General features: G+C 40.1%; 5 protein-coding genes and 1 pseudogene across 6 annotated transcripts in view; all 6 read left to right on the forward strand.

Moving 5' to 3' along the window:
• The first annotated feature begins 7,389 nt into the window (after positions 1 to 7,389).
• On the forward strand, positions 7,390 to 10,593 carry LOC113020598 (myosin-15-like). The gene is made up of 2 exons (XM_026164687.1): positions 7,390 to 7,695; positions 10,495 to 10,593. Exons 1-2 carry the CDS (start codon positions 7,489 to 7,491, stop codon positions 10,591 to 10,593), a joined length of 306 nt encoding a protein of 101 aa, XP_026020472.1. The 5' UTR covers positions 7,390 to 7,488.
• LOC113020565 (myosin heavy chain, fast skeletal muscle) overlaps positions 9,208 to 23,115 on the forward strand; it is a 28,110-nt gene continuing 14,202 nt past the window's right edge. The window contains exon 1 of one of the 2 annotated variants that reach the window (XM_026164633.1): positions 9,208 to 9,306. In XM_026164633.1, coding sequence (XP_026020418.1) covers positions 9,241 to 9,306 — 66 coding nt within the window. In that variant the 5' untranslated portion in view covers positions 9,208 to 9,240. Of the gene's footprint in view, positions 9,307 to 10,614; positions 10,634 to 23,115 lie in introns of those variants that run through there. The other variant, XM_026164634.1, reaches the window with a different exon arrangement.
• Positions 10,735 to 11,139, forward strand: LOC113020600 (myosin heavy chain, fast skeletal muscle-like). The gene is made up of 2 exons (XM_026164689.1): positions 10,735 to 10,845; positions 10,941 to 11,139. The coding sequence occupies exons 1-2, from the start codon at positions 10,750 to 10,752 to the stop codon at positions 11,100 to 11,102; spliced, it is 258 nt and encodes an 85-aa protein (XP_026020474.1). The 5' UTR covers positions 10,735 to 10,749; the 3' UTR covers positions 11,103 to 11,139.
• On the forward strand, positions 11,130 to 11,633 carry LOC113020595 (myosin heavy chain, fast skeletal muscle-like). Its single transcript, XM_026164683.1, has 2 exons — positions 11,130 to 11,345; positions 11,433 to 11,633. Exons 1-2 carry the CDS (start codon positions 11,145 to 11,147, stop codon positions 11,616 to 11,618), a joined length of 387 nt encoding a protein of 128 aa, XP_026020468.1. The 5' UTR covers positions 11,130 to 11,144; the 3' UTR covers positions 11,619 to 11,633.
• LOC113020594 (myosin heavy chain, fast skeletal muscle-like) lies at positions 12,107 to 12,894 on the forward strand (annotated as a pseudogene).
• LOC113020599 (myosin-7-like) lies at positions 13,522 to 14,558 on the forward strand. The gene is made up of 4 exons (XM_026164688.1): positions 13,522 to 13,709; positions 13,863 to 13,958; positions 14,078 to 14,208; positions 14,440 to 14,558. Exons 1-3 carry the CDS (start codon positions 13,641 to 13,643, stop codon positions 14,180 to 14,182), a joined length of 270 nt encoding a protein of 89 aa, XP_026020473.1. The 5' UTR covers positions 13,522 to 13,640; the 3' UTR covers positions 14,183 to 14,208; positions 14,440 to 14,558.

The raw sequence follows: 23,115 nt of genomic DNA on the forward strand, positions 1-23,115 counted from the left end.
GATGCCTTATTTTGGCTTCTTACTTCCACACTATTTTCAGTTATAAAAATATTTCTTCATACAGACTAGTGTGTGTTGATAATAAGATGTCCAAATGCGTCTTGTAACCAAACTTTAATGGGTACATTTAACAACAAATGCCAAAAAGCCATCATATGTTTTCGTCTGGATAGTTTTTCCCACACTTGCATTGCTCTGGGATGGTATCCAGCTCAGTTAAAAAAGGCAAGGCAATAAAAAAAATACAAACGGAAATCTACAGTACACTTACTAAAAGTTCAATTTCAAGGAACTGCAAGTGAACATAAAGCTGTATCTTTGATGTAATACTGTTATAACCGAAAGTATTTAACTTCTTATACATTTAATTCTCTCTAAATCACTAAGGCTAAGACTAATCACTAAGGCTCTGACTGTGGAAAGTTAAGCATGCCATACTGTCTACTATCTCCATTGAAGCAAAGCATTTTGGAGCTGCTGGCAAACATGAGCAGTACATAAATAAAATTGTCTTTTTACTGTAGCAAGGAAACACAGCTAAAACATGCATGCCAAAACATTTCCCAAAGGTTTCTTCAAACACTTACAGTATGAGTAATGCATTCTAAATTAATTTGTTACACGAATCACTGTGTCTGTCACAAAGTAAACCTGGGCATGTGAATGTGGTTATAACACAAGCCACACATTACTGATTAAATAAGCCAATCACACAGGGCCATGGACCACCTTATATGTACTCCAGAAGCCTCCGTCATCTGTTTATGCTTACTGACACATAAGGCCTCCCAGGCCTTTCTATTTTTAATCATGCTGTGCAGCTTACCTCGACTAAAAATTTGACAAGTCATCAAATAAGTCATACTGGATCCAAATAAAATCTGATATCTCCCCCACAGCACATCTCATGACCATATTAAACATGCAGTAATTTAAGGTTGATGATGTTGTATTTCTATAAAAGCAAACCGGTAATTAAAGCCAGTAAACCAATATGTATGCATGAGTTCTTTCACTCGACCCAACTAACTCCACCATAATCCTCTTGGAATCCCCTTAATGTGGATGCCTAAGAAAATACATTTAGTGTATAATTTAGTGTGTATTTAGTATATACATGTGTATACACACACACACACACACACACACACACACACACACACACACATATATATATATGTATATATATATATATATATATATATTAGAGATGATACGATACCACTTATTTATGTCCAATACCGATACAGATATCATAAATTTGGATATCTGCCAATATGAATCCTATATAGTCTATTTTATAATCAGTAAAACTGTTTTTTTAATCTCTTGCTGCATATTGTATAACTTCATACAAAAGAAAAATAAAAACACTAAAGCTATTCTATTATACTGCACCCAAAATATTTTGCAGTTCAGCAATACTAATCTTTTTATTTAAACTTTTAGCAGAACTTTAAAACTGAGTATTTAAAGTAATCAAAAAGTAATTTAGAATGCAATTTTATGCAGATTTCAAAAACTCTTTGGGTCTGAAATATCAGCACAAAATAATGTTTCTATTCAACAAGTATGGGAAAAAAGTGTTTTCATATTTTTTTAAACCATGAAAGTGTTTGGCCATGTTTTTCACAAAACTAAAACATCACTACTTTTATGTCTAATTCTCTGTAATGAAGGCGGAGTAAACTGGATCTGCACTCTGTGCCCAGTGAATGCTCACAAGGCAGAGAGAACAAATTTACCTACCTTGGCACCACAACTGGTTTCGCAGTATGTAGCAAGGTTCCAGATGCTTTGTTCCAGATGGTTCGATATTTTTTCGATACAAAAAAATGTTCATGCCTTTTTAATTTGTCATTTATTAAAATTATAAATATATATTTAACTCAAAAGTAGTTTTTAAATTTAATGTTGCTGAAACAACAAAATAATAAAAAAAATAAATCTATCTGATCCAGGAATCACACTTTGACAGTTTATTACAGAGAAATGGCTCTTTCCAAAATAAAAGCTATACTATACGTTTTTTCTGGGCTATATTCTCAGCAGCATAATAAACATATCAGGTCCCCATAAGGAGAAACATGTGCTAACGGCTGTCTAAATCAGCGGTCCCCAACCTTTTTTGTGCCACGGACCGGTTTATGCCCGACAATATTTTCACGGACCGGCCTTTAAGGTGTCGCGGATAAGTACAACAAAATAAAACTAGTACCGGTACCGAAAAAAAGAAGATTTATTCATAACACACGTGAAAAGACCCAGGAAAACCGAGTTAACGATAAAAACGATAACAAACTAATGCTGAAAACCAATAAAAACCCTGAAAACCATACATTTCACACCTGAGCCTCAACTCTCGCTGCCTGGTACCAAACAACTCACGGACCGGTACCGGTCCGAGGCCCGGGGGTTGGGGACCGCTGGTCTAAATGACTCGGGTAAAGTTTGTAGCATGTGTGCTTGTTGTTTTTGTCTGCTTCCACTTGTCTTTGCACTAGGATGATGTCGGAGTAAACGTGCAGTCATATTCGTTGTGTTCCCACTAGTGCTGTCAGCGTTAATCTCATTAAAATAACATTAACGCCATAATGAGGCAAATCTCCGTTAACGAGTTACCGCGGATCGCCCCATGCGTGGGGCTGGACGGCGTCAACAAGCTAACGCACTAGTTCCCACCAATTGAGCATTGCGTGGCACATCCGACATACTGTTTTACTTTCGTCCATGACACGCTTACCATAAGGGTCATGCTTCACATGAAAACCAAGATACTTCCAAACACCAGCTCTGAATGAGGGTGGGGGAGGTTCAATTTCGGGCAGCGTTGAGGCAGTTGCCATGTTGCAACGAGCTTAGAATCTGTCTTGCTAGCTTGCGCTGCGCTCAGTGGATCTGCACTCGACAGTGCAGCCTAGGCGGAGTAGTCGAACGCAGATCCACTGAGCGCCCAACACAGACAGCATTGTCAGAAGAAAAGTTGATAAAGTAAATCTCAAATTTTGTATTGTTCGATACACATGCGTACCGAACCGAAAGCACTGTATCGAATGGTTCAATATCGATACGAGTATTGTTGCACCCCTATTATATATATATATATATATATATATATATATATATATATATATATATATATATATACTTCAAGCTTGGGTCCTCTACCAGAGGCCTGGGAGTTTGAGGGTTCTGTGCAGTATCGTAGTTCCTAGGACTCCGCTACTCTAGACAGAGATCTCGGATGCTGTTCCTGGGATCTGCTGGAGGCACTCGTCTAGCTTATGAGTCACTGCACCTAGTGCTCCTATTACCACTGGGAGCATTGTTACATTTGCCCTCCACAGCTTCTCAAGCTCTTCTCTATGCCCTTGGTATTTCTCAAGTTTCACATGTTCCTTCTTCCTTATGTTGCTGTCATTCGGAATTGCTACATCTATCAGTACGGCCATCTTCTTCTGTTTGTCTACCACCACGGACATAGTCCCACAGGATCTTAGCTCGGTCATTCTCTGCCACCCTTGGGGGCCTCTCCCATTTTGACCTCAGGACTTCCATGCCATACTCGGCACAGATGTTTCTGTATGCTATGTGGTACTGTGGTACTGACACTCACCAGTCCCCGGCCTCCTTCCTTCCGCTTAGCCTACAGCCTCAGGATACTGGAGCTCCCTGGTCTTGATGTCAGTGGCTTCTATCTCCTCATTTGACCAGCTTATTATCCTGGCATGGTATCTGATCACAGGCAGGGCGTAGGTGTTGATAGCCCAGATCTTGTTCTTACTGTTCAGCTGACTCCTCAGGATTTGCCTCACCCTCTGCAGGTACTTGGTGGTTGCAGCTTTCCTATTCATGGTTCCCATTTGCTTGTGGGATCCCCAGGTACTTGTAACTGTCCTCTATCTCTGCAATGTTGCCTTCTGGTAGTTCAATCCCCTCAGTTCTACCTTCCTTCTTTATCATCCGACTACACTTCTCCAGTTTGAATGACATTCCGATGTCATTGCTGTATATCCTGGTGGTGTGCATAAGTGAATCGATGTCTTGTTCATTCTTGGCATACAGCTTGATGTCATCCATGTGGAGGAGGTGGCTGACAACTGCTCCATTCTGTAGTCAGTAGCCAGTCTTGTTAATGATCACACTGAGGGGGTTCAGGCTTAAGCAGAACAGCAGTGGGGACAGAGCATCTCCTTGGTAGATCCAGCACTTGATGCTGACTTGTGCCATGGGCTTGAAGTTGGCCACATGTACACCACATCCCCATCGAGTTCCTGATGAAGGCTCTTAGGGGCCTGTTGATCTTGTATGGTTCTAGGTATTCCAGGATCCAGGTGTGTGGCATAGAGTCATAGGCCTTCTTGTAATCAATCCAGGCAGTGCACAGGTTGGTCAGCATAGATGGACCGCAGACATGAGCGAGACAGATAAATATGAAGGCATGCCTTGGACGTCGGCCGGATCAACAAGGGAATGTCATTCGGACTGGAGAAGTATAGTCAGATGGTAACAAAGAGAGGGAAGGTAGTCAGACCTGAGGGGATCGAACTACCAGAAGGTAACATTGCAGACATAGAGCACAGTTCCAAGTACCTGGAGATCCCACAGGCAAATAGGAATCATGAAGAGGTCACTAGAAAAGTTGCAACCACCAAGTACATGCAGATTCTGTTGATTCTGAAGCTGCAGGTTTTATCTCTCTCCAAACAATATTGACTGAACAAGCAGCAAAAGAAGATCCAAACTACGCTTCACATAAACATCGTCATGAATTCCCTCTTACCTTTGCTGTTTTGCTTCTACCACGATAAAATCACACTTCATGCAGAGCTCTCTCTCTCTCTCTCTCTCTCTCTCTCTCTCTCTCTCTCTCTCTCTCTCTCTCTCCCTCGCAGTATACTTCAAATCTGTTTTCTGCATTATTTGCTTGCTTATTACGCACAAGTCTACCGTTGTTTACAGCGCTGTCAGCCGCTGTTTTTTTCCTTTTACTTACTTCCGAAAAGAAAGCCTCATTTCTACCGTTCAATAGGCTACTGAACAAATGTAAACTTTTTAAAATTATGCAAAATTGCAAAACGCTTGGCTGTGTCTCTAATAAAACCTCTGCAACTTTTCTCTGCTTCACTTCAGCAGCATCAGCTAATGTTCATATGTTGATTAATAGTTTTCTTTCGTTTTTGATCTACTGCAGAATATTTCTACTGCAGAATATATATTCAGTGACGATACCCAGCCCTTGATCAAACCCTGTACCCGTACCCTTAGGCCTCCTCCTCGATTCAGAGATGGTCTTTCCCTTTTCACGTTAATGGCCTCCTTGACACTGCGCTCAAAGCAGCGTTCCTCCCTGTCCAGGATGTGTATATCCTCATCATTGAAAGAGTGTCCACTGGCCTGTAGGTGTGACTAGACTGCAGAGTCGTGGCCTGGCGAGGTGGTTCTTCTGTGTTGTGCCATCCGCTTCACCAGAGGTTGTTTGGTTTCCCCAATGTATAAATCCTGGCAATCCTCATGGCACTTAACAGCGTACACTATATTTCTCTGTTTGCGTCAGGGGCCCGATCTTTGGGGTGGACCAATTTTTGGCACAACTTGTTTTGGGGTTTAAAATCCACCAGTATTTACAAAAAATGCGTCACTGTTTCGATACTCCTGACACATACAGGATTACTAAGGGTTTTTGCATAGGCAGCGGGCTGTCCTTCTCTCCTGGAATGGCTAGAGCTTTCTTTAGGCTCTTTCTCAGCTTTGACAAATGTCCAGCTGGGATAATCACATTTACTCAGGGCCTTCGTGATGTGATGTTTTCTGCTTCCCTGGTCGCTGGGTCAGTGGGGATGGTGTTTGCTCTATGATGTAGTGTCCTGATGACACCCAGTTTATGCTCCAGTGGATGATGAGAGTCATCCACTGAAGAAGTCACTTGGATTAGTGACAAAACATTTCTTCCACTGAAAATGCTATGTCCAGATGAACAGAATCAACTTTTGGGGATGCATAAACTAATAACAGTAAAGTTTACTGTGACTAACAGCTTGTGAGTTACTATGATAAACTGTGAACTAGAACCACACTATGATGAACCATGAACTAGAACAATACTATGATTAACTAGAATAAGGCTATGATAGTTACCATGAATACACACACAAAACCATGAATGATGAATATTAAGTGCAATAATCTTTTCTGGCATCGTTGTATTTTTACTCAGTTGTATATAGCATTCGTATTCTATTTTTATCTTATTGTATATTTTTATTCTATTTTATTCTGCTGTATATAGTATATTATTTTATTCTATTCTGTACAGCTGTGTACTGTATTTATTCTTATTGTATTCAAATTTTTGCGTCATAACTTTTGCACTGTCCACTTCCTGCTGTGACAAAACAAATTTCCCACGTGTGGGACTAATAAAGGTTATCTTATCTTATCTTATCTTACACACTAGAGGAACTATGAAAGAGTCCAGAAATCATGCGCACAGGCTGGCCGGAGAACCCGATACTCAGTAACTGCTAGTACAGGAACCTCATGGCATGAGATTAAGGTGAAGGCTAGACTGGGGAAAGGGGCTGGGGTGCTCAGAGTCACTGTTACAGAAGAAACAGGTGTCAAGGGGTGTTCCACACGCTGATCCAGGGTGAAACAGACAAATTGTGAACAGTCTCACTTTTTGCAGGTGGCAGCAAAGCCTAGAAGGGTAAGTGGTCCGGGTGAGCTGTGAGTGAGTCCAGAATGGAGATACGAACTGTTCCAGTTCCAGTTCCAGCAGGGAGGCAGGCAGGGGTATAAGCAGTGAAGCTGCCGAGCAGAACAGCGACTGAACAGAGATTTGATTATTGCAGGTTAGAAAATGGCGTCCGGCGAACTTCTGTGAGTAGAAAGGAAAAAACTAGTAAGTATGAGCAACACTATGAAACTCAGACATGAACTGCGACGGCCTACAATAACGGTGGTTAGCAGACCATCTGACGGAGAGTAATTGTGAGCGCTGGTCTTAAAAAGCTGACCGCCAAATTACTCCCAGGTGCAGCCTGTCATGATGCGACAACTCTTCCCAGAGGTGGAATCACCGCCACTGTTGAAAAATACAGCATTCACCCAGACCAGGACAGAAACACTAGCTACTGGTAGATAGAGAAGTAATTCGAGACTGTAAGACCAGACTGAGCAACCTGTGGACTGCCAGGATTGACTAAAAGAAAGCCTATGGCTGAATGCCTCACACTTGGATCCTGGAATGCTTAGAACTATATGAGATCAACAGAACCCTAAGAGCCTTCATCAGGAATATGTGGATATTAACAATAGAAGCCAACTTCAAGCCAATTGTGCAAGTCACCATCAAGTGCAGGATTTAAGAAGATACTCAGTCCCCACTACTGTTCTGCAGTCCTAAACCTCCTCAGCCTTATCATTGAAAAGACTTCTATACTAGAACAAGTACAGAATGGAGCAAATTTTAGCCACCACCTCTACATGGATGACATCAAGCTGTATGCCAGGGGTGAACAAGACATAGTCTCGCTGATCCACACCACTAAGATCTACAGCAACAATATTGGAATGTTCACACTAGAGAAGTGTGGTTGGATGGCAAAGAAAGCAAAAGCAGTCAGAGCTGAGGGGATTGCACTACCAGAAGACAATATTGCAGCAAAGATACTGATAGCTTCCAGACCTCAGGTAGAGGACCCAAGCTGAAAGGATAAAAACACTTGCAGGGCGAGTGGGGAATTTTTATATATATGCAGACTATATTGCCAAAAGTATTAACTTAGACATCCAAATCCTTTTCATTGCTCTTTAATGTATTGAGTGGCAGTTTTCATTTTTTAACAGCAGTGCTGCCTGGCTTAATGAAAAGTTGGACAAGAACAGGATCTGGATCAACTGGATCTCTACTGACCAGTGATCATGTGCACTGAAAGTGAACATTTCTGATTTTATTATTTTATTTTCTGTGTACTGTTTCAAATTCTAAAAGTTTAGTTATAAAGATTAGATAAAGTGGATAAAAATCTATATGTCTTACAATATTTTAAAGTATTTTAAAGTGGGGATAACTGTACAGTTTTATCCACCAGGGATGGGGAACATTCAAGAGATTTGATATGTTAAGTCTGACATTTTACTATTAATTTAAAAACATTTAAATCTGATGACAGCAACATGTTTCCAAAACATAGTTGGAGGAAGATTCCACAGGCTAAAATCTTAAAAATCTTAAAAGATTAATTAGCAACAGGTCAGTAACATGATTAAGTCTAAAAACAGCATGTCAGAGAGGGGGTGTTTGTCAGAAGTAAAGTCTGGCAGAGGCTCACCAATAACAAGAAAAAAAACAAAACAACAAATTTTCTACAGTCTGTGATACAATGCTGTTCCTCATTGTAAAATTATGAAGACTTATAAAATTCAGGAAACATAAGATAACCTTTCCTGGATTTACTTTTGACCTTAATACCTTTTCATCTGCTGATAAGATGGAAAATATTAAGCCATGCGTGGGTCCTTTACTTTAATCATTTATCACTTACTAGGCAAAAAAACAAAACAAAAAAACAAATAAAAAAGCTGTATCTTTATATTTTGCAGAAATGCATCAGTATTATTTGTGACATTGTTCTGGTATTTGGTTATCTGAGCTGACCAATCGTCCTTAAAGTCTGTTCCCAGTAGAGATATACAATACTTGTCTGGCATTAAGAGACAGTCTGATGCTGAATTTGATGACAGATGCCTGAGATGTTTATGTCCTGCAACTGTATACCAGTGACATTTAAGGACTTCTCCAAATTTAAATCTCATTACTGGTTACCATAGGGTACACTTCGTGCTAGTGATAAACTGTGTCAATGTAATGCTATATGAACCTGAAAATCTGAGTGGAAAATATATACTCAGTACATTAATGCAAGTCTCCCAGCACTCTGAGCATAGTGTGACTAAAAGAATGTTCACGGGTCACCTGATCCAACCCTAACTTTGTTTTAAATAAAAGCGTTAAAAGTTTTCAGCTTAATATTCAATTGGAGGTGGTCCGTCTACTGAATCTATACTGGAAACTGGTTCCACAGGAAAGTAGCATGATAGCTGAAGACTCTGCCTTTCATTCAGTGGTTCCAAGAATTAAAGAAAATATAATGAGACAATTTTTTAATTAATTAATTAATTAATTTATTTATTACAGAGGCTCTTCTGATCACAACTAACCCTTATGACTATCCAATGATCAGTCAGGGTGAAGTCACTGTCAAGAGCATCAATGATGTGGAGGAGTTCATTGCAACAGATGTGAAATCACATTTCATGTTTGATTGATTGATTGAATCTTTATTTTGAACATGTTGAAAAAGTATAAAAAAAAAAAAATAGAATTAAAAGAGACAAATGAACAAAGCAAACAAAAGGAAAACGAGCAACCACAACTCCAAATAACGTCCATGTTCAAAAAGGAGCAGGAAGAAGCATAAGCTTATTTAATCCCACCCCTTTTCCACTATCTAGTATCAATAGACTACAGAAATACCTCCTTGTAATTACATTATATGTTATGTGTAATTTTTTTTTTTTTTTTTTTTTTTAATATATACACATATATGTTTCTATCTATCCATACCTACGTATATACACACATACGCACATTTACACATTTTCAATAACCCTATTAACACCTGAAGGATACACAACCTACAATTTTATATATATTTAATATATATATATATATATATATATATATATACATATACACACATACATACACACACATACACATATATATATACATATATATACATACACACATATACATATACACATATATATATATACACATACATACATACATACATATACATACATATACACATACATATATACCCATACCAACAAACCCGTGCATGCGCACACACATGAAAATATTAGACAAGAACACCCTATCAAATCTCTACCTTTTCCCTGTACCCTGTAAAAACCATATCCTTAAACCGCTTTTTAAACTGCGCCATGCTTGGACATTGCTTCATATCTTTACTTAGTCTGTTCCACAGCTTCACTCCACACACAGAGATGCAAAAACTTTTTAATGTTGTACGGATACGAGGATGTTTTAAATTTAATTCCCCCCTCAAATTGTATCCCCGTTCCCTTTTAGAAAACATTTTTAGAATATTGTCAGGAAGCAGGTTATTTATTGCTTTATATATAATTTGTGCTGTGAGAAAATGAACCAGATCTGTGAATTTTAGAATTTTTGATTTTAAGAATAGTGGATTTGTATGATCTCTGTAACCAGTTTTATGGGTTATCCTTATGGCCCTTTTTTGTAATATAAAGATTGATGATAGCGAACATTTGTAAGTATTGCCCCAAACCTCTGCACAGTAATTCAAATACGGTGCAATCAGGGAACATTCTTGCATTTGGGCATAAATCTCTTTTCTTTTTCAGAATATTTGTTTCTTTCATTTGTGTGAATTTCAGACTGCAATTGACATCTTGGGCTTTATTGCTGATGAGAAAATAAACATCTACAAGCTGACTGGTGCTGTGATGCATCATGGCAACATGAAATTCAAGTAGCAGCAGCGTGAAGAGCAGGCTGAACCTGATGGCACTGAGGGTAACTGGCAAAATAGTAAAGGATTGGGACATTAGAGGGAAATAACATTTGAAGAAATGTACATTAATTAGATATTGTGCTATTTTTCCTCAGTGGCGGACAAGATTGCATATCTCATGGGCCTGAACTCAGCTGATATGCTGAAAGCTTTGTGCTACCCAAGAGTCAAAGTCGGCAATGAGATGGTGACCAAAGGTCAGACCGTCCCACAGGTAATTTAAATAAATTTTTAATAATGTTATATTAAAGATTTGGACATTATAGCTGTATCCTGGGTTTTGTATCATTATAAATTCTTGTTTGCCAGGTCAACAATGCTGTCTCGGCTCTGTGCAAATCTATCTATGAGAAAATGTTCTTGTGGATGGTTATTCGTATCAATGAGATGCTGGACACAAAGCAGCCCAGACAGTTCTTCATTGGAGTGCTGGATATCGCTGGATTTGAGATCTTAGATGTGAGCACTTGATACATTTCACCACATTTCTCAAACTTTAAATACTCTATTGCCATGAAGTTAGACATGTTTGTAATGTTACAGTTCAACAGCTTGGAGCAACTCTGCATCAACTTCACCAATGAGAAACTGCAACAGTTTTTCAACCATCACATGTTTGTCCTGGAGCAAGAGGAGTACAAGAAAGAAGGCATTGAATGGGAGTTCATTGACTTTGGTATGGACTTGGCTGCCTGCATTGAGCTTATTGAGAAGGTAAACAGCTACTATGGAAGAAATTTACATATGGGTGCATATGTTACCTCTGTTGAAATTTTAATATGACATGTGACATTTTCTCAGCCAATGGGCATCTTCTCCATCCTTGAAGAGGAGTGCATGTTTCCCAAGGCTTCTGACACAACGTTCAAGAACAAGCTGCACGATCAGCATCTTGGCAAGACCAAAGCATTTGAGAAACCAAAGCCTGGAAAGGGCAAGGCTGAGGCACACTTCTCCCTGGTTCACTATGCTGGTAGGACCCACTGAATGACTCAGTTGTTCAGCTCTACCAAAAGTCATCAAACAAACTGCTGGGCTTCCTTTACGCAGCCCATGCTGGAGCTGAAGGTAAGAAACAAAAGTGCTCACAAGCTCGCGTGGCTAATATTATACTGTGAAAAATATTTTTTCAATTCCAGTAATGAAATTTACTGTTTATGAAAACAGAGGCTGCTGGTAGTGGTGGTGGCAAGAAAGGTGGGAAGAAGAAGGGTGGTTCCTTCCAGACTGTGTCTGCTCTTTTTTTAGAGTATGTATAGATTTATATATATATTAAAAAAATTAAATGCTCATTTTTAAATAGTATTAACCTATTATCCAATGATGCTGATCTACAGGAGAATCTGGCCAAGCTGATGACCAACTTAAGAAGCACTCATCCTCACTTTGTCCGTTGCCTGATTCCCAATGAGTCAAAGACCCCAGGTACCCCACAGTAATATTGTAAAAATGACAGTAAGAATATAGAAATAATTTGAAACATTATGCATTTCTGACTCTCAGGTCTTATGGAGAACTTCCTGGTCATCCACCAGCTGAGGTGTAACGGTGTACTGGAGGGCATCAGAATCTGCAGAAAGGGTTTTCCCAGCAGAATCCTCTATGGTGACTTCAAGCAGAGGTGACAGCACATTACAATATTGGAAAGGAAAAATGAATTCATTGTTGTTGTAAAGGACAAACTTGAATATGATGGAAGAAAAATCTAAGTAACAACCTGATTCTCTCTTAAAGATACAAAGTGTTGAATGCCAGTGTCATCCCTGAGGGACAGTTCATTGACAACAAGAAAGCTTCAGAGAAGCTGCTTGGCTCCATTGATGTGGATCACACACAGTACATGTTTGGGCACACAAAGGTACACTTCATTATATTAATAGACATTCACAAAACACTGTACATTTGCACTTGTACTTATGTTTTCAATGATTAAATAGGTGTTCTTCAAAGCTGGTCTGCTGGCCTGGCACTCTTGAGGAGATGAGAGATGAGAAACTGGCTGAGCTGGTGACCATGACTCAGGCTCTCTGCAGAGGATACGTCATGAGGAAAGAGTTTGTGAAGATGATGGAGAGGAGGTAACATTATCATAGTAAACTCTATTGTATTCTCTTTTATATTTCCTTCCTCATATTAAGATCCTACGACACTAAAAGTAACACTCTCATGTTTGGTTTTTAGAGAATCTATCTTCTCCATCCAGTAAAACATCCGTTCTTTCATGAATGTCAAGAACTGGCCATGGCTGAAACTGTACTTCAAGATCAAGCCCCTTCTGAAGAACTATTTACAGGTGAGTTCAGTTGCCAGCTTGAGGAGAAAGAAGCTCTTGTTTCTCAGCTCACAAGGGGCAAGCAGGCCTTCACTCAGCAGATTGAGGAACTGAAGAGACACGTTGAGGAGGAAGTGAAGGTCTGAAATATTTTCTCTCTTCTTTTATATCATAGCACTTACTAATTTAAACACATAAGTTTTAAATCAGCTGGACTGTCCTCTAATTTGGTTCCTAGTTGTTACCATTTAAATATCTCATCCTCTCAGCATTAGACTTTAAAATTGATTTAAACATTAAAGTTGTCCACCTGACATTGATTGTGTTCAAAAGGCCAAGAATGCTCTGGCTCATGCTGTTCAGTCAGCACGTCATGACTGTGACCTGCTCAGAGAGCAGTTTGAGGAGGAGCAGGAGGCCAAGGCTGAGCTGCAGCGAGGAATGTCCAAGGCCAACAGTGAGGTGGCTCAGTGGCGATCCAAATATGAGACTGATGCTATCCAGCGAACTGAGGAGCTGAAGGAGGCCAAGTAAGTCATGATACTGTCATTGTTTAAATTAGTTTTGAGACTTAAAACCAACCAATTCAGACTTAATCAAAACAAAATTCTTTTAACAACAGGAAAAAGCTTGCCCAACGCCTGCAGGAGGCTGAGGAATCCATTGAGGCTGTGAACTCCAAGTGTGCCTCACTGGAGAAGACCAAGCAGAGGCTGCAGGGTGAGGTGGAGGACCTCATGATTGATGTGGAGAGAGCTAATGCTCTGGCTGCCAACCTTGACAAGAAGCAGAGGAACTTTGATAAAGTAAAGTTTTAAACATAACCAATATCATCAGAATAATCATACACGTATAATACCAACCAAGTAATTAACCTACATTAACATAGGTCCTGGCAGAATTTAAGTTCCTAAATTCTTTCTTCCTCAGCTGTCAATAACAGTTTGTTATCTATGCAGACTGAGGAGGACAAGAAGAATGTGGTCAGACTTCAGGATCTGGTGGACAAGCTGCAGTTCAAAGTCAAGGCTTACAAGAGACAGGCTGAGGAGGCTGTGAGTAAAATGTTTTGTGATTTTACATATGGAATGCATAACTTTATAAATGACATATATTTAGCATATATGACCAGATATTTAAAAAAACAACAACAACATATTGTCACACTGTACAGGAAGAACAGGCCAACACCCACATGTCCAGACTGAGAAAGGTCCAGCATGAGATGGAGGAAGCTCAGGAACGTGCTGCATTGCTGAATCTCAGGTCAACAAACTGAGAGCCAAGAGCCGTGATGCTGGAAAGGTAATTCATGTTATTTTTTTTTTTACAGATAATTTCGCTTTGTTTAATAGAGTTGTTTGATAGAAGTTCTATACATTAATAATTTACTGTGGATTGAAAGTAGAAGACAGTGTAGATATTTTTATGCCCTGTGTAAATTTCAATCCAGCTATATAAATTGAGATGAGACAAATTCTACAAACGTTTTTAATATATGTTGAATAAGTCTTTTTTATTTCTTCTTTCTTCCAGGGCGAAAGTGCTGAATAATGGACATCCTCTGAAACTTTTTGACGGCATTCATAAAATATGAACTACCTGTTGAATTGACTTCTTATGATGTACTGATTTAATAAACTCTTTGACTATGATTTAATGATATTTATTCAGTATCATTTACTCTGCATTCTGTAAAAGTTCAATTGGAAAATACAATGTTCAACACAGTAGTTTCTTCAGAATTTATGATTTATGATTTATAGCTACAGGACATTGTCCTTTCATATGGGGACAGTGCTTCTTCTTAGTGTTCTCCCTAGCTTTCAGCATTAGTCATGGCATGGTTAGATTAATATTTTTAAAAAACGAGGTTCATATTAGCACAAATTCAATCAGGCATCTTCAAATTAAACTGAAGATGCCTGATTTTGACTTCTTAATTCTATCTATTTACAGTTATAAAAATATTCCTTGAGATACACCAGTATATAAAGGCTGATAATAAAAGGTCCAAATGTATGTTATTACCAAACTTTGATAGGGACATTAGGTAGAAGTGTCAAATAAGACCCCACAGTTGCAATAACTTTTGAGAAACGTACATAAAAAAAAAGACAGACTGAAATCTGTAGTTAGCATTTTATAGTTTAATTTTGAGGCAGTTCAAGTGTGGACACAAAGCTATGCCACTGATATAATACTGTTATAAACCTAATATAGCCTCCATTTATACAGTTAATTCTCTCTAATTCACTAATTTGTTTTGACAACTGTCAGTAAGATTGTCATGCCATACTACATTGCCTTTCAAAAGAAGTGTTGTTGAGCTTTCACGAAGAATAAGCATTACAGAAAGTAAACACAAATTTCTCTTATTACTGCAACACAAAAACAAAGCTACATATTGCATATTTCCCAAGGGTTTCTTCAAACACTTACAGTATGAGCAATACATTCTAAATTGGCAAATTCACAATGCACTATGTCCTTCACATAAAACCAAAGCATGAGAATGTGATTAAAACACAAGCCACACATTACTGATTAAATCAGCCAGCTGCACAGGCACATGGTCAACTTTATTTATATTCCAGAGGTCTCTGACATCTGTTTATGCTTACTGACACATAAGGCCACACTTGCTGTGCTTCTCCCCGGTGTCTGTATTTGGGTCTGCTCCACAAACACACTGGCTGCTCAGCCGTGACATGCTGGTGGCTTTCTATTTTTAATCATGCAGTAGAGCTTACCTAAACTGAAAATGGGCAGTCATCAAATGAATTATACAGGCCCCTAATAAAATCTGATATCTCCCCCACGGCACATCTCATGCTCAGAAGAAATATCTATCTATCTATCTATCTATCTATCTATCTATCTATCTATCTATCTATCTATCTATCTATCTATCTATCTATCTATCTATCTATCTATCTATCTATCTATCTATCTATCTATCTATCTATCTATCTATCTATCTATCTATCTATCTATCTATCTATCTATCTATCTATCTATCTATCTATCTATCTATCTATCTATCTATCTGAGCATGACTCACAAGACAGGATCCTAACTACCCTAGATAGATAAAACATGACAAAAAACAGAGGGACACGCAGACAATATATTCATAGGATACAACAGAAATAGGATAAAACAACACATACTGAACCTAGACTGAAATACTTGACATAGAGACTGGACTACAGATAAATTAACATTCAAAGACCCAGAGACTGTTACATCTGTCTTCTTCTCATTCACACGTTTTTGTTTGTTTGTTTGGTTCTACTGAATTTTATATTTCTTTTTAGTGTACTTCCAACTCTCCAGGTTCTCTTCCATCCACTTCCTATTTTTTCACTACAGATCAAACAGTCATCTGCCAACATCATAGTCTATGGCAGGGGTCAGCAACCTTTCACATCCAAAGAGCCATTTGGACCCGGTTTCCACGCAAAAGAAAACACTGGGAGCCGCAAATACATTTTGACATCTAAAATGAAGATAACACTGAATATTTTGTTTTTTACCTTTATGCTTTGTGTGAACAACTAACGTGTGTTGCTTATGAAATCAAAGAAGTGCTACAGAGAAAATTACATTTTATTTATGTAATTAACACATTTTGAACTCTTAAAGAAATATAACAAAAGGAAAGACGCTGAACTAAAATGATCCATGTAGCAAACAAAAACTGTTGTGAGCCGCCACCCTTATATCGCCTTTGGGCTTTTGGAGCCTTGACCTGACTTTTAAAAAATAATTGGGAAAAAAAGCACTATGCTGCTAAAAGATGAAAAATAGATATTTGCAAAATTCTGCCTAAATATGTATTTTACCAGGTTAATGTGTGTGGTCGGGTGCGGTCTGCAGCGCCGCTGCAGGGGAGGGGACGCACCTGAGCAGCACCCGCAATCACGCCTCGCCGCCTTAACGTCTGTGCTATCTATGCTGTTGTGTTGGTGTGTGTCGGGCTGTGAGCTGAAAAGCCACAGCCGGCTGTATGCATACAGCAACCGTGTGTGAAAAGTGGTCAATAAAGAGATGCTGAAAAGCATCTTCATGCAAACATCGTCGGGTCTGCCGTGGTATCTTTACAATGGAACTTCTGCTCCTGAACCTCTGCGCACAGCGTCTGCAAATCGGGGCTTTACGAAATCACTTTCATCTTTACGCAAGACTGTAAGCTTTCATCTGTGAGGCGTGAGCAGGGTTTGTTTTTAACATAGTTCACGGTAGAGAACAGCTGCTGACATAACATGGATCCGAAGGGCCATAATTGGCCTACCTGGGGTTGAAAGTCTTGATAAATGCATGGCGTTTTGGTGGGTACACCGGCTTCCGCGAGTGTGACAATTATTTTGAGCGATGAAAAAATAAAAGAATATAATTGTATTTTTATATTTCAATATCACAATAATCTTCCAATTTAGAACTACAAGTTAAAAAAGAACTAACATAAATAAAATACACTTCAGCTAAATACTTCTAATTTATTTTCCCAAACCACACGGAGCCGCACTATAAGGAGCCGCAGGTTGCCGACCCCTGGTCTATGGAGACTTCTGCCTGACTTAATCTGTCAGCCTGTCCATCACCTTTGCAAACAAGGATCCTACTCTCTTGGCATTCTATAATATGCTTACTCCAGACACAGTCCAGCCCTTTCTGACATTCTCTATACTTCTCCATCAACACTCTTAAACAATCTGGCTAAAAAAATCCAATACCCTCTTTCCTAGATATCTTTTTACCTTCACAGATTTGTCATCTGAGTTAACTGCTGCATTTGAAAGAGTGTCCACTGGCCTGTAAGTCTAAATAGACTGCAGAGTGCCTCAGGGAAACGTAGAGCAGCACACATGATGGTAAGCAGATATTGATTTCCAGACTTTGCTCTCAGTAGTGGTCCAACACAGTCTTTTTTTTTTTTTTTTTTTTTTTTTTTTTGCCTGTCCCATTTGGTTCTTTAGCCATCAGAATTGTTGTCTGAAGACCAACAAGAATACCCAATGGATTTACTTTGCCAAATGGATCATTGTGGCATTGCCGTATTGGTCCATTTGGTCGATCTTTGTTTTTATTATTTATTATATTTTATTTTCAGATGTTACAGACGGGACAGACATGAGTGAGGGATAGGAAAGGGAGAAAGAAAGAGGAAGGAAAGGAAAAACAGAAGGGGAGAGGGACAGTGAGAAAGGGGGGGAGAAAAAAAATAAAAATCTCCTGGATCACCTGTTGAGAGAAGAATAGAAAACAAGCAAAAAAAAACAAAGCAACATACTAAACACAACACCATCGCATTAATCTAGCTAAGTGTAAACAGCAGTAAATACTAAATATTCAATGTTGTTGTGCAGCACGCAGGACAGATGTGCTTCGAGGTAGCAGCCAAGAAAGGTGTAATTTGGGTCTACGAGCAGTGAACACCCGTGTGCATACCTGTGTGGATCAGCGCGCTTGTATTCCAAAGGTTTCTCCATGTAACGATCTGCTAGGGAGTGTGGGGGGGCCACAGCCCCGTCCTCCGGGGTGTGAAGCAGGTATGGAGGAGATCAAAACTCCAGACATCCAGAGGCCCCCAGAACACAAGAGACCATGGAAGACCAACAGAGGGGCAGCCACGCCACTGTTCCAGTAAGAGCTGAGGAGAGTCCCAGATGAGGGTTCACTCAGCAGCCGCGGAGCAGAAGCCAGGGGGAGTTGCAGTGACGCGCCCATGAGCTCCGCCGGCCCCCAGCTGTGCCTGAGTGACCAAGCCCCAGGCCGAGAGGCCGGGGGCACCCCACCTCCGAAGGGGCCCAAGCGAGCCCCAGGCTCCAGGCCCCGATAAGCGGCCGCCAAGGAGTGAGCCGGTGTGTACCTGGACGCTCACCCCCAGACACAAAGAACCACCAACGCACCGACACCTGAGGGAGTCCGCCACCGGCGGGGGAAGTGGTGGTGGGTGGAGATAGGCCTCCAAACCTTGGAGGGCCTAAGGTGTCCCCAGAGAGGTGGCGTCTGATACCCAGCCTGACATATAGACACAGACATACAGGCACACACAGACACAAACATCCATCCCCCCCCCCCATGCTCTCATATGCACTCACTCCACACTCAACCAACGTGGAGACAGACATAAAGAGACGCTGTACACACGATCACACTCCCCAAGCGTACTCTACAAACCGGGTCTAGGTACCCTTGCCCCTGGAGGGGGGAACTGCACCCAGACCCAGGTGGTGTTACCCTTTTCCCTGCGGTGGGGAGAGGCAGACCACCCCGACTCCGTAGCAGCAGGGAGGCCCCACACCCCAGACCGCAGTCGGACGGCCAACTCCTCCTAGCCCTCCCGCTCCAGCAGGCCGCAGAGAACGGGGGTGGGAGAAGACTCCAAACCTCCCTCCACCCGCTCATTGTAGTGTTGATGCATGTGTGTTCTAAGGTGCAATTAAAACCCAGGAGGGCATGGAGTGGTCCAACACAGTCTACTATGACATGGTCATGTTCAAATGGCTGATCCACTACAGGAATAGGACATAATGGAGCTAAGTGTATCCCCTGATTTGGTTTACCAGCAGTATGGTAAACCAAATTGACAAAACTTTGAAACATCATGCTTCATACCAGGCTAAAAAAAAATGCTTTAATCAAACCCAGTACGTTTTTGTGACACACTTCCAGACCACTGGCATGAGCCAGGGACAAGACTTTATGTCTATATATGGTTGGCATAACAATCTGTTTAACTGCACTTTCTGCAACTGATGGAGACCACTGATGCATTAAAACATCTTGTTTTACAATATAGGCTTGTTGGTCTTTATTGGGTTAATCAGCACTTACCACACGATTGAAACAGCTTTGTAATGTTTCGTCAGCTTGTAGGGCTGAGAACAAGTGTTTTCTGGTCAAGGGGAGCGATGTGTTCTTCAAGGCCCCTGAGGCTCCTCTGGCTCTACCTTATCTAGAAGCAACAAAACATTGTATTCCTCAGTTTAAAGTTTACCCTCCTCTGAAAATTAGGAAATCTGGAAGGAAGTCTGAAGAAGTCTGTGGTCTTCTGATTTAGGAGATTGTCTAAAACCTCCAGACATGAAAGTACTAAACTTCCAGCAATGTCATTCCCCATTAACATGGCCACACCATCTATTGGTAAGGCAGGGAAAATGGCAACAGGGAAAAATCCTGTAACTATGTCTGATTTTATATAGACTTTGTGAACTGGCCTGGGAACGTAGCCCAGCTCTATCCCATGCAGAACAGAGTTGAAACCACAGGTACTCTCTGCTGAAAAAGGTATGACGCTAGAGAGAATGACAATATGGGATCCTCCAGTGTCCCAAAATACTTACTGGTTTCCGATCAGGGGGATCAGATGTCAGTGACACCAATCCATCAAAAATGAAAGGTTCAAAACAAGGGTCAGGAATCTTATCACCACAACCAAGGACCTCATTGCGGGACTCTGTTAGAAATTTGACTGTGTTTTTCAAGCTTGGCCACCTTCTGTTTATTCAAATACAAAACAACATGCTCAGGGATGCAGTTTTCAAAGTCTTCCAGAAGCATTAATTCACATAGGGAGTCATAATCATTGGCTTTTGATGCAAGACACCACTTATCAAAGATGATTCCCTTCTCTCTGGCAAATCCCAAATAAGTTTGATCACAAGGTTTCCTCTGTTGTCGAAACTTCTGTCTATAAGCTTCAGGGACCAACTCATAAGCCTGCAAGACATCTGCTTTAACACTGATAATTTAGACTGTCTTTTAAAGGAAGAATGGCCACCACCATTTGAGCTTTACCAGAAAGTTTGCACTGAACAAAAGGAGCCAAATATCACTAGGCCACTGCAAAGCACCAGCAATGCATTCAAATGCTGCAAAATATGAGTCAACTTCAGCTTCTCTAAAAGCTGGCACTAGGCTGCTGACATCAAATGCTGTAGCAGACATGGGGGTAGAACCCACAGAGTCAGCAGAGGCTGGGACTCCATCTCAAGCTTGCGCAGCTTTACTGCTTTGTCTGCCTCTATCTCCAGCCACCTAATTTCAAGCTCCAGCTGAGCTCGCCTGGCCTGGCCATTTTCTTCAGCCTCCAAATGGAGACATAACAACACTTTTAGCCAAGCTCCATCTTGGCCTTTTGAAGTCCTAGAAGACAGTGGATCATAGCTAGGGAGTGTACAAGCTGTCTTCCCCCACTCATCCACCTCACCATCCACACTGTGACCATCTTTATGGTCCTCTTGAAACAAGGCAGCTTGGCTTGGCACAATAGAATCCTCAGGCAGATCAGGTGCTTGAATCAAACCAGCTTCCATCAACTTGGCTACTACTAGAGCTTTTAAATCACTTTTAAGGACTGGTGTTGGGACCTGCAACTTAAAGTGGTCCACAATGTGCAGCAAATCCCACTCGTGGCAATTATTAAGATGTTCAAAAGACGGAGCTGCTAAAAAGCATGCCAAACAAAATATAGCCAACATAGCACTTGAACACTAATGAAAAGACTACCCTAAGCCAAAAACATTTTCAGCTCCAGACACAGGGACCCTGTTTGTGTCTCCTGGACGAGCCCCCACTTATGTTAGGAGTCCTAGAGGTCAGAGAAGGTAACATAAAAGATAGTGTCATGATGGTAAGATTAAAAGGCTGTTATATTACCAAACCAACAAACAACCAATACCAAACCACTTTTCTAGTAAAGCGTGTGTGTCTAACTACTTAAAAGAAAATAATAGAATAATAATAATAGTTAGAAAGACTTTCTAACTAAACTGACTAACAGAAAAACAAATAAAACAAAACACAGGGGAGGAGCAAAACCCAAACGGCTTTCACTTCAGGTTTCAAACAGTAGAAATCAAAATTAACCTTTCAGGCTTCAGTAAAACTAACATTATATAAGTAAATCTCACAATTGAGTCAGGCTTCCACAAAGAAAACTCAAAGACAAAAGCAATACGGGGCAACTGCACACTGTTCCTCAGCCTTTTAAAGGTGCAGGTGTGACCAATCAGTTGCTAATTGGTCTGCCTCACTTCTTCTTTAAAGCCAGGGGCTGTAACATTGTATAATTCTCCTCTCAACCCTGTGGATGGGTTAGGGTTAGTACTGTTAATACTGTTCATACTCATCTTGTAGTCAAGCATCTGATTGCTGCTGCTGTGGTGTAGATCAGAGGGTTGGTTTCAATGATGGTCACAGTAGGGATTGTACGTAGTGCTGCATTCACATCTTAAACCTTCAGAGGGTACCTCACGTAGTCTTGGTAACCGGCAACAGAGGCTGCTCTTGCACTCAACATTCCTTCTTCCACCATACTTAGGGGGTGATGATATCTCCCTCATGACCTGGCTGCCCCTTGCCGTAGCAGTTGTGTGGTATTACCTTGTCGATCTCTAGCAACCCCTTCCTCTGGGGTTACTTGCATAGTAACATTTCAACAGTGCCCTGTTCTCTTACCCACTCTGGTGAGGAGTCAAACCACCAATTAGAATTTTTTTGGTGTGTAGGGGTGGACATATAATGCGTTAATTGCACTTAATTTATTTGAAAATGCGTAAAAAAATATTAACACATTTAATCACACTTTGCATTCGAATGTGCATAGTTTTGAGCACTGTAGCACCTTACGGTACCATCTAAATGCAAAACATGTTGCAGCAAGCATAGAAACTGTTGGAGCTGTTAGCACTAGCAATTCGAGTTCCAACAAAAGGTGTTGGCATATGGAACGCCAGGACTGCCATAATGAATTAATTAAATGCACCATTAAATAATTAATTAAATGTGGCAATAATTAATTAATTAAATGTGGCAATAATTAATTAAAATGTGAAATACATAAATAATTAATTAAATGTGTCAATAATTAATTAATTAAATGTGTCAATAATTAATTAAAATGTGAAATACATAAATAATTAATTAAATGTGTCAATAATTAATTAATTACATGTGTCATAACTATTTATTTAATTAATTAATTCCAATTTTAATTAATTATTGCCACATTTAATTAATTATTTAATGGTGTATTTAATTAATTCATTATGGCAGTCCTGGCGTTCCATATTGGCAGACCAAACTTGATGAAATGACTGACTTCAGGACCAAAATTAGTAAGTCAACATCGGACCATCTTACAAATTCTCTCACAAAATGGATTACTCTGGACTGTAGACCACTATCAGTGGTAGACGATAT

This window comes from Astatotilapia calliptera, chromosome 4 (genome assembly GCF_900246225.1).
Source record: "Astatotilapia calliptera chromosome 4, fAstCal1.2, whole genome shotgun sequence".
Lineage (NCBI taxonomy): Eukaryota > Metazoa > Chordata > Actinopteri > Cichliformes > Cichlidae > Astatotilapia > Astatotilapia calliptera.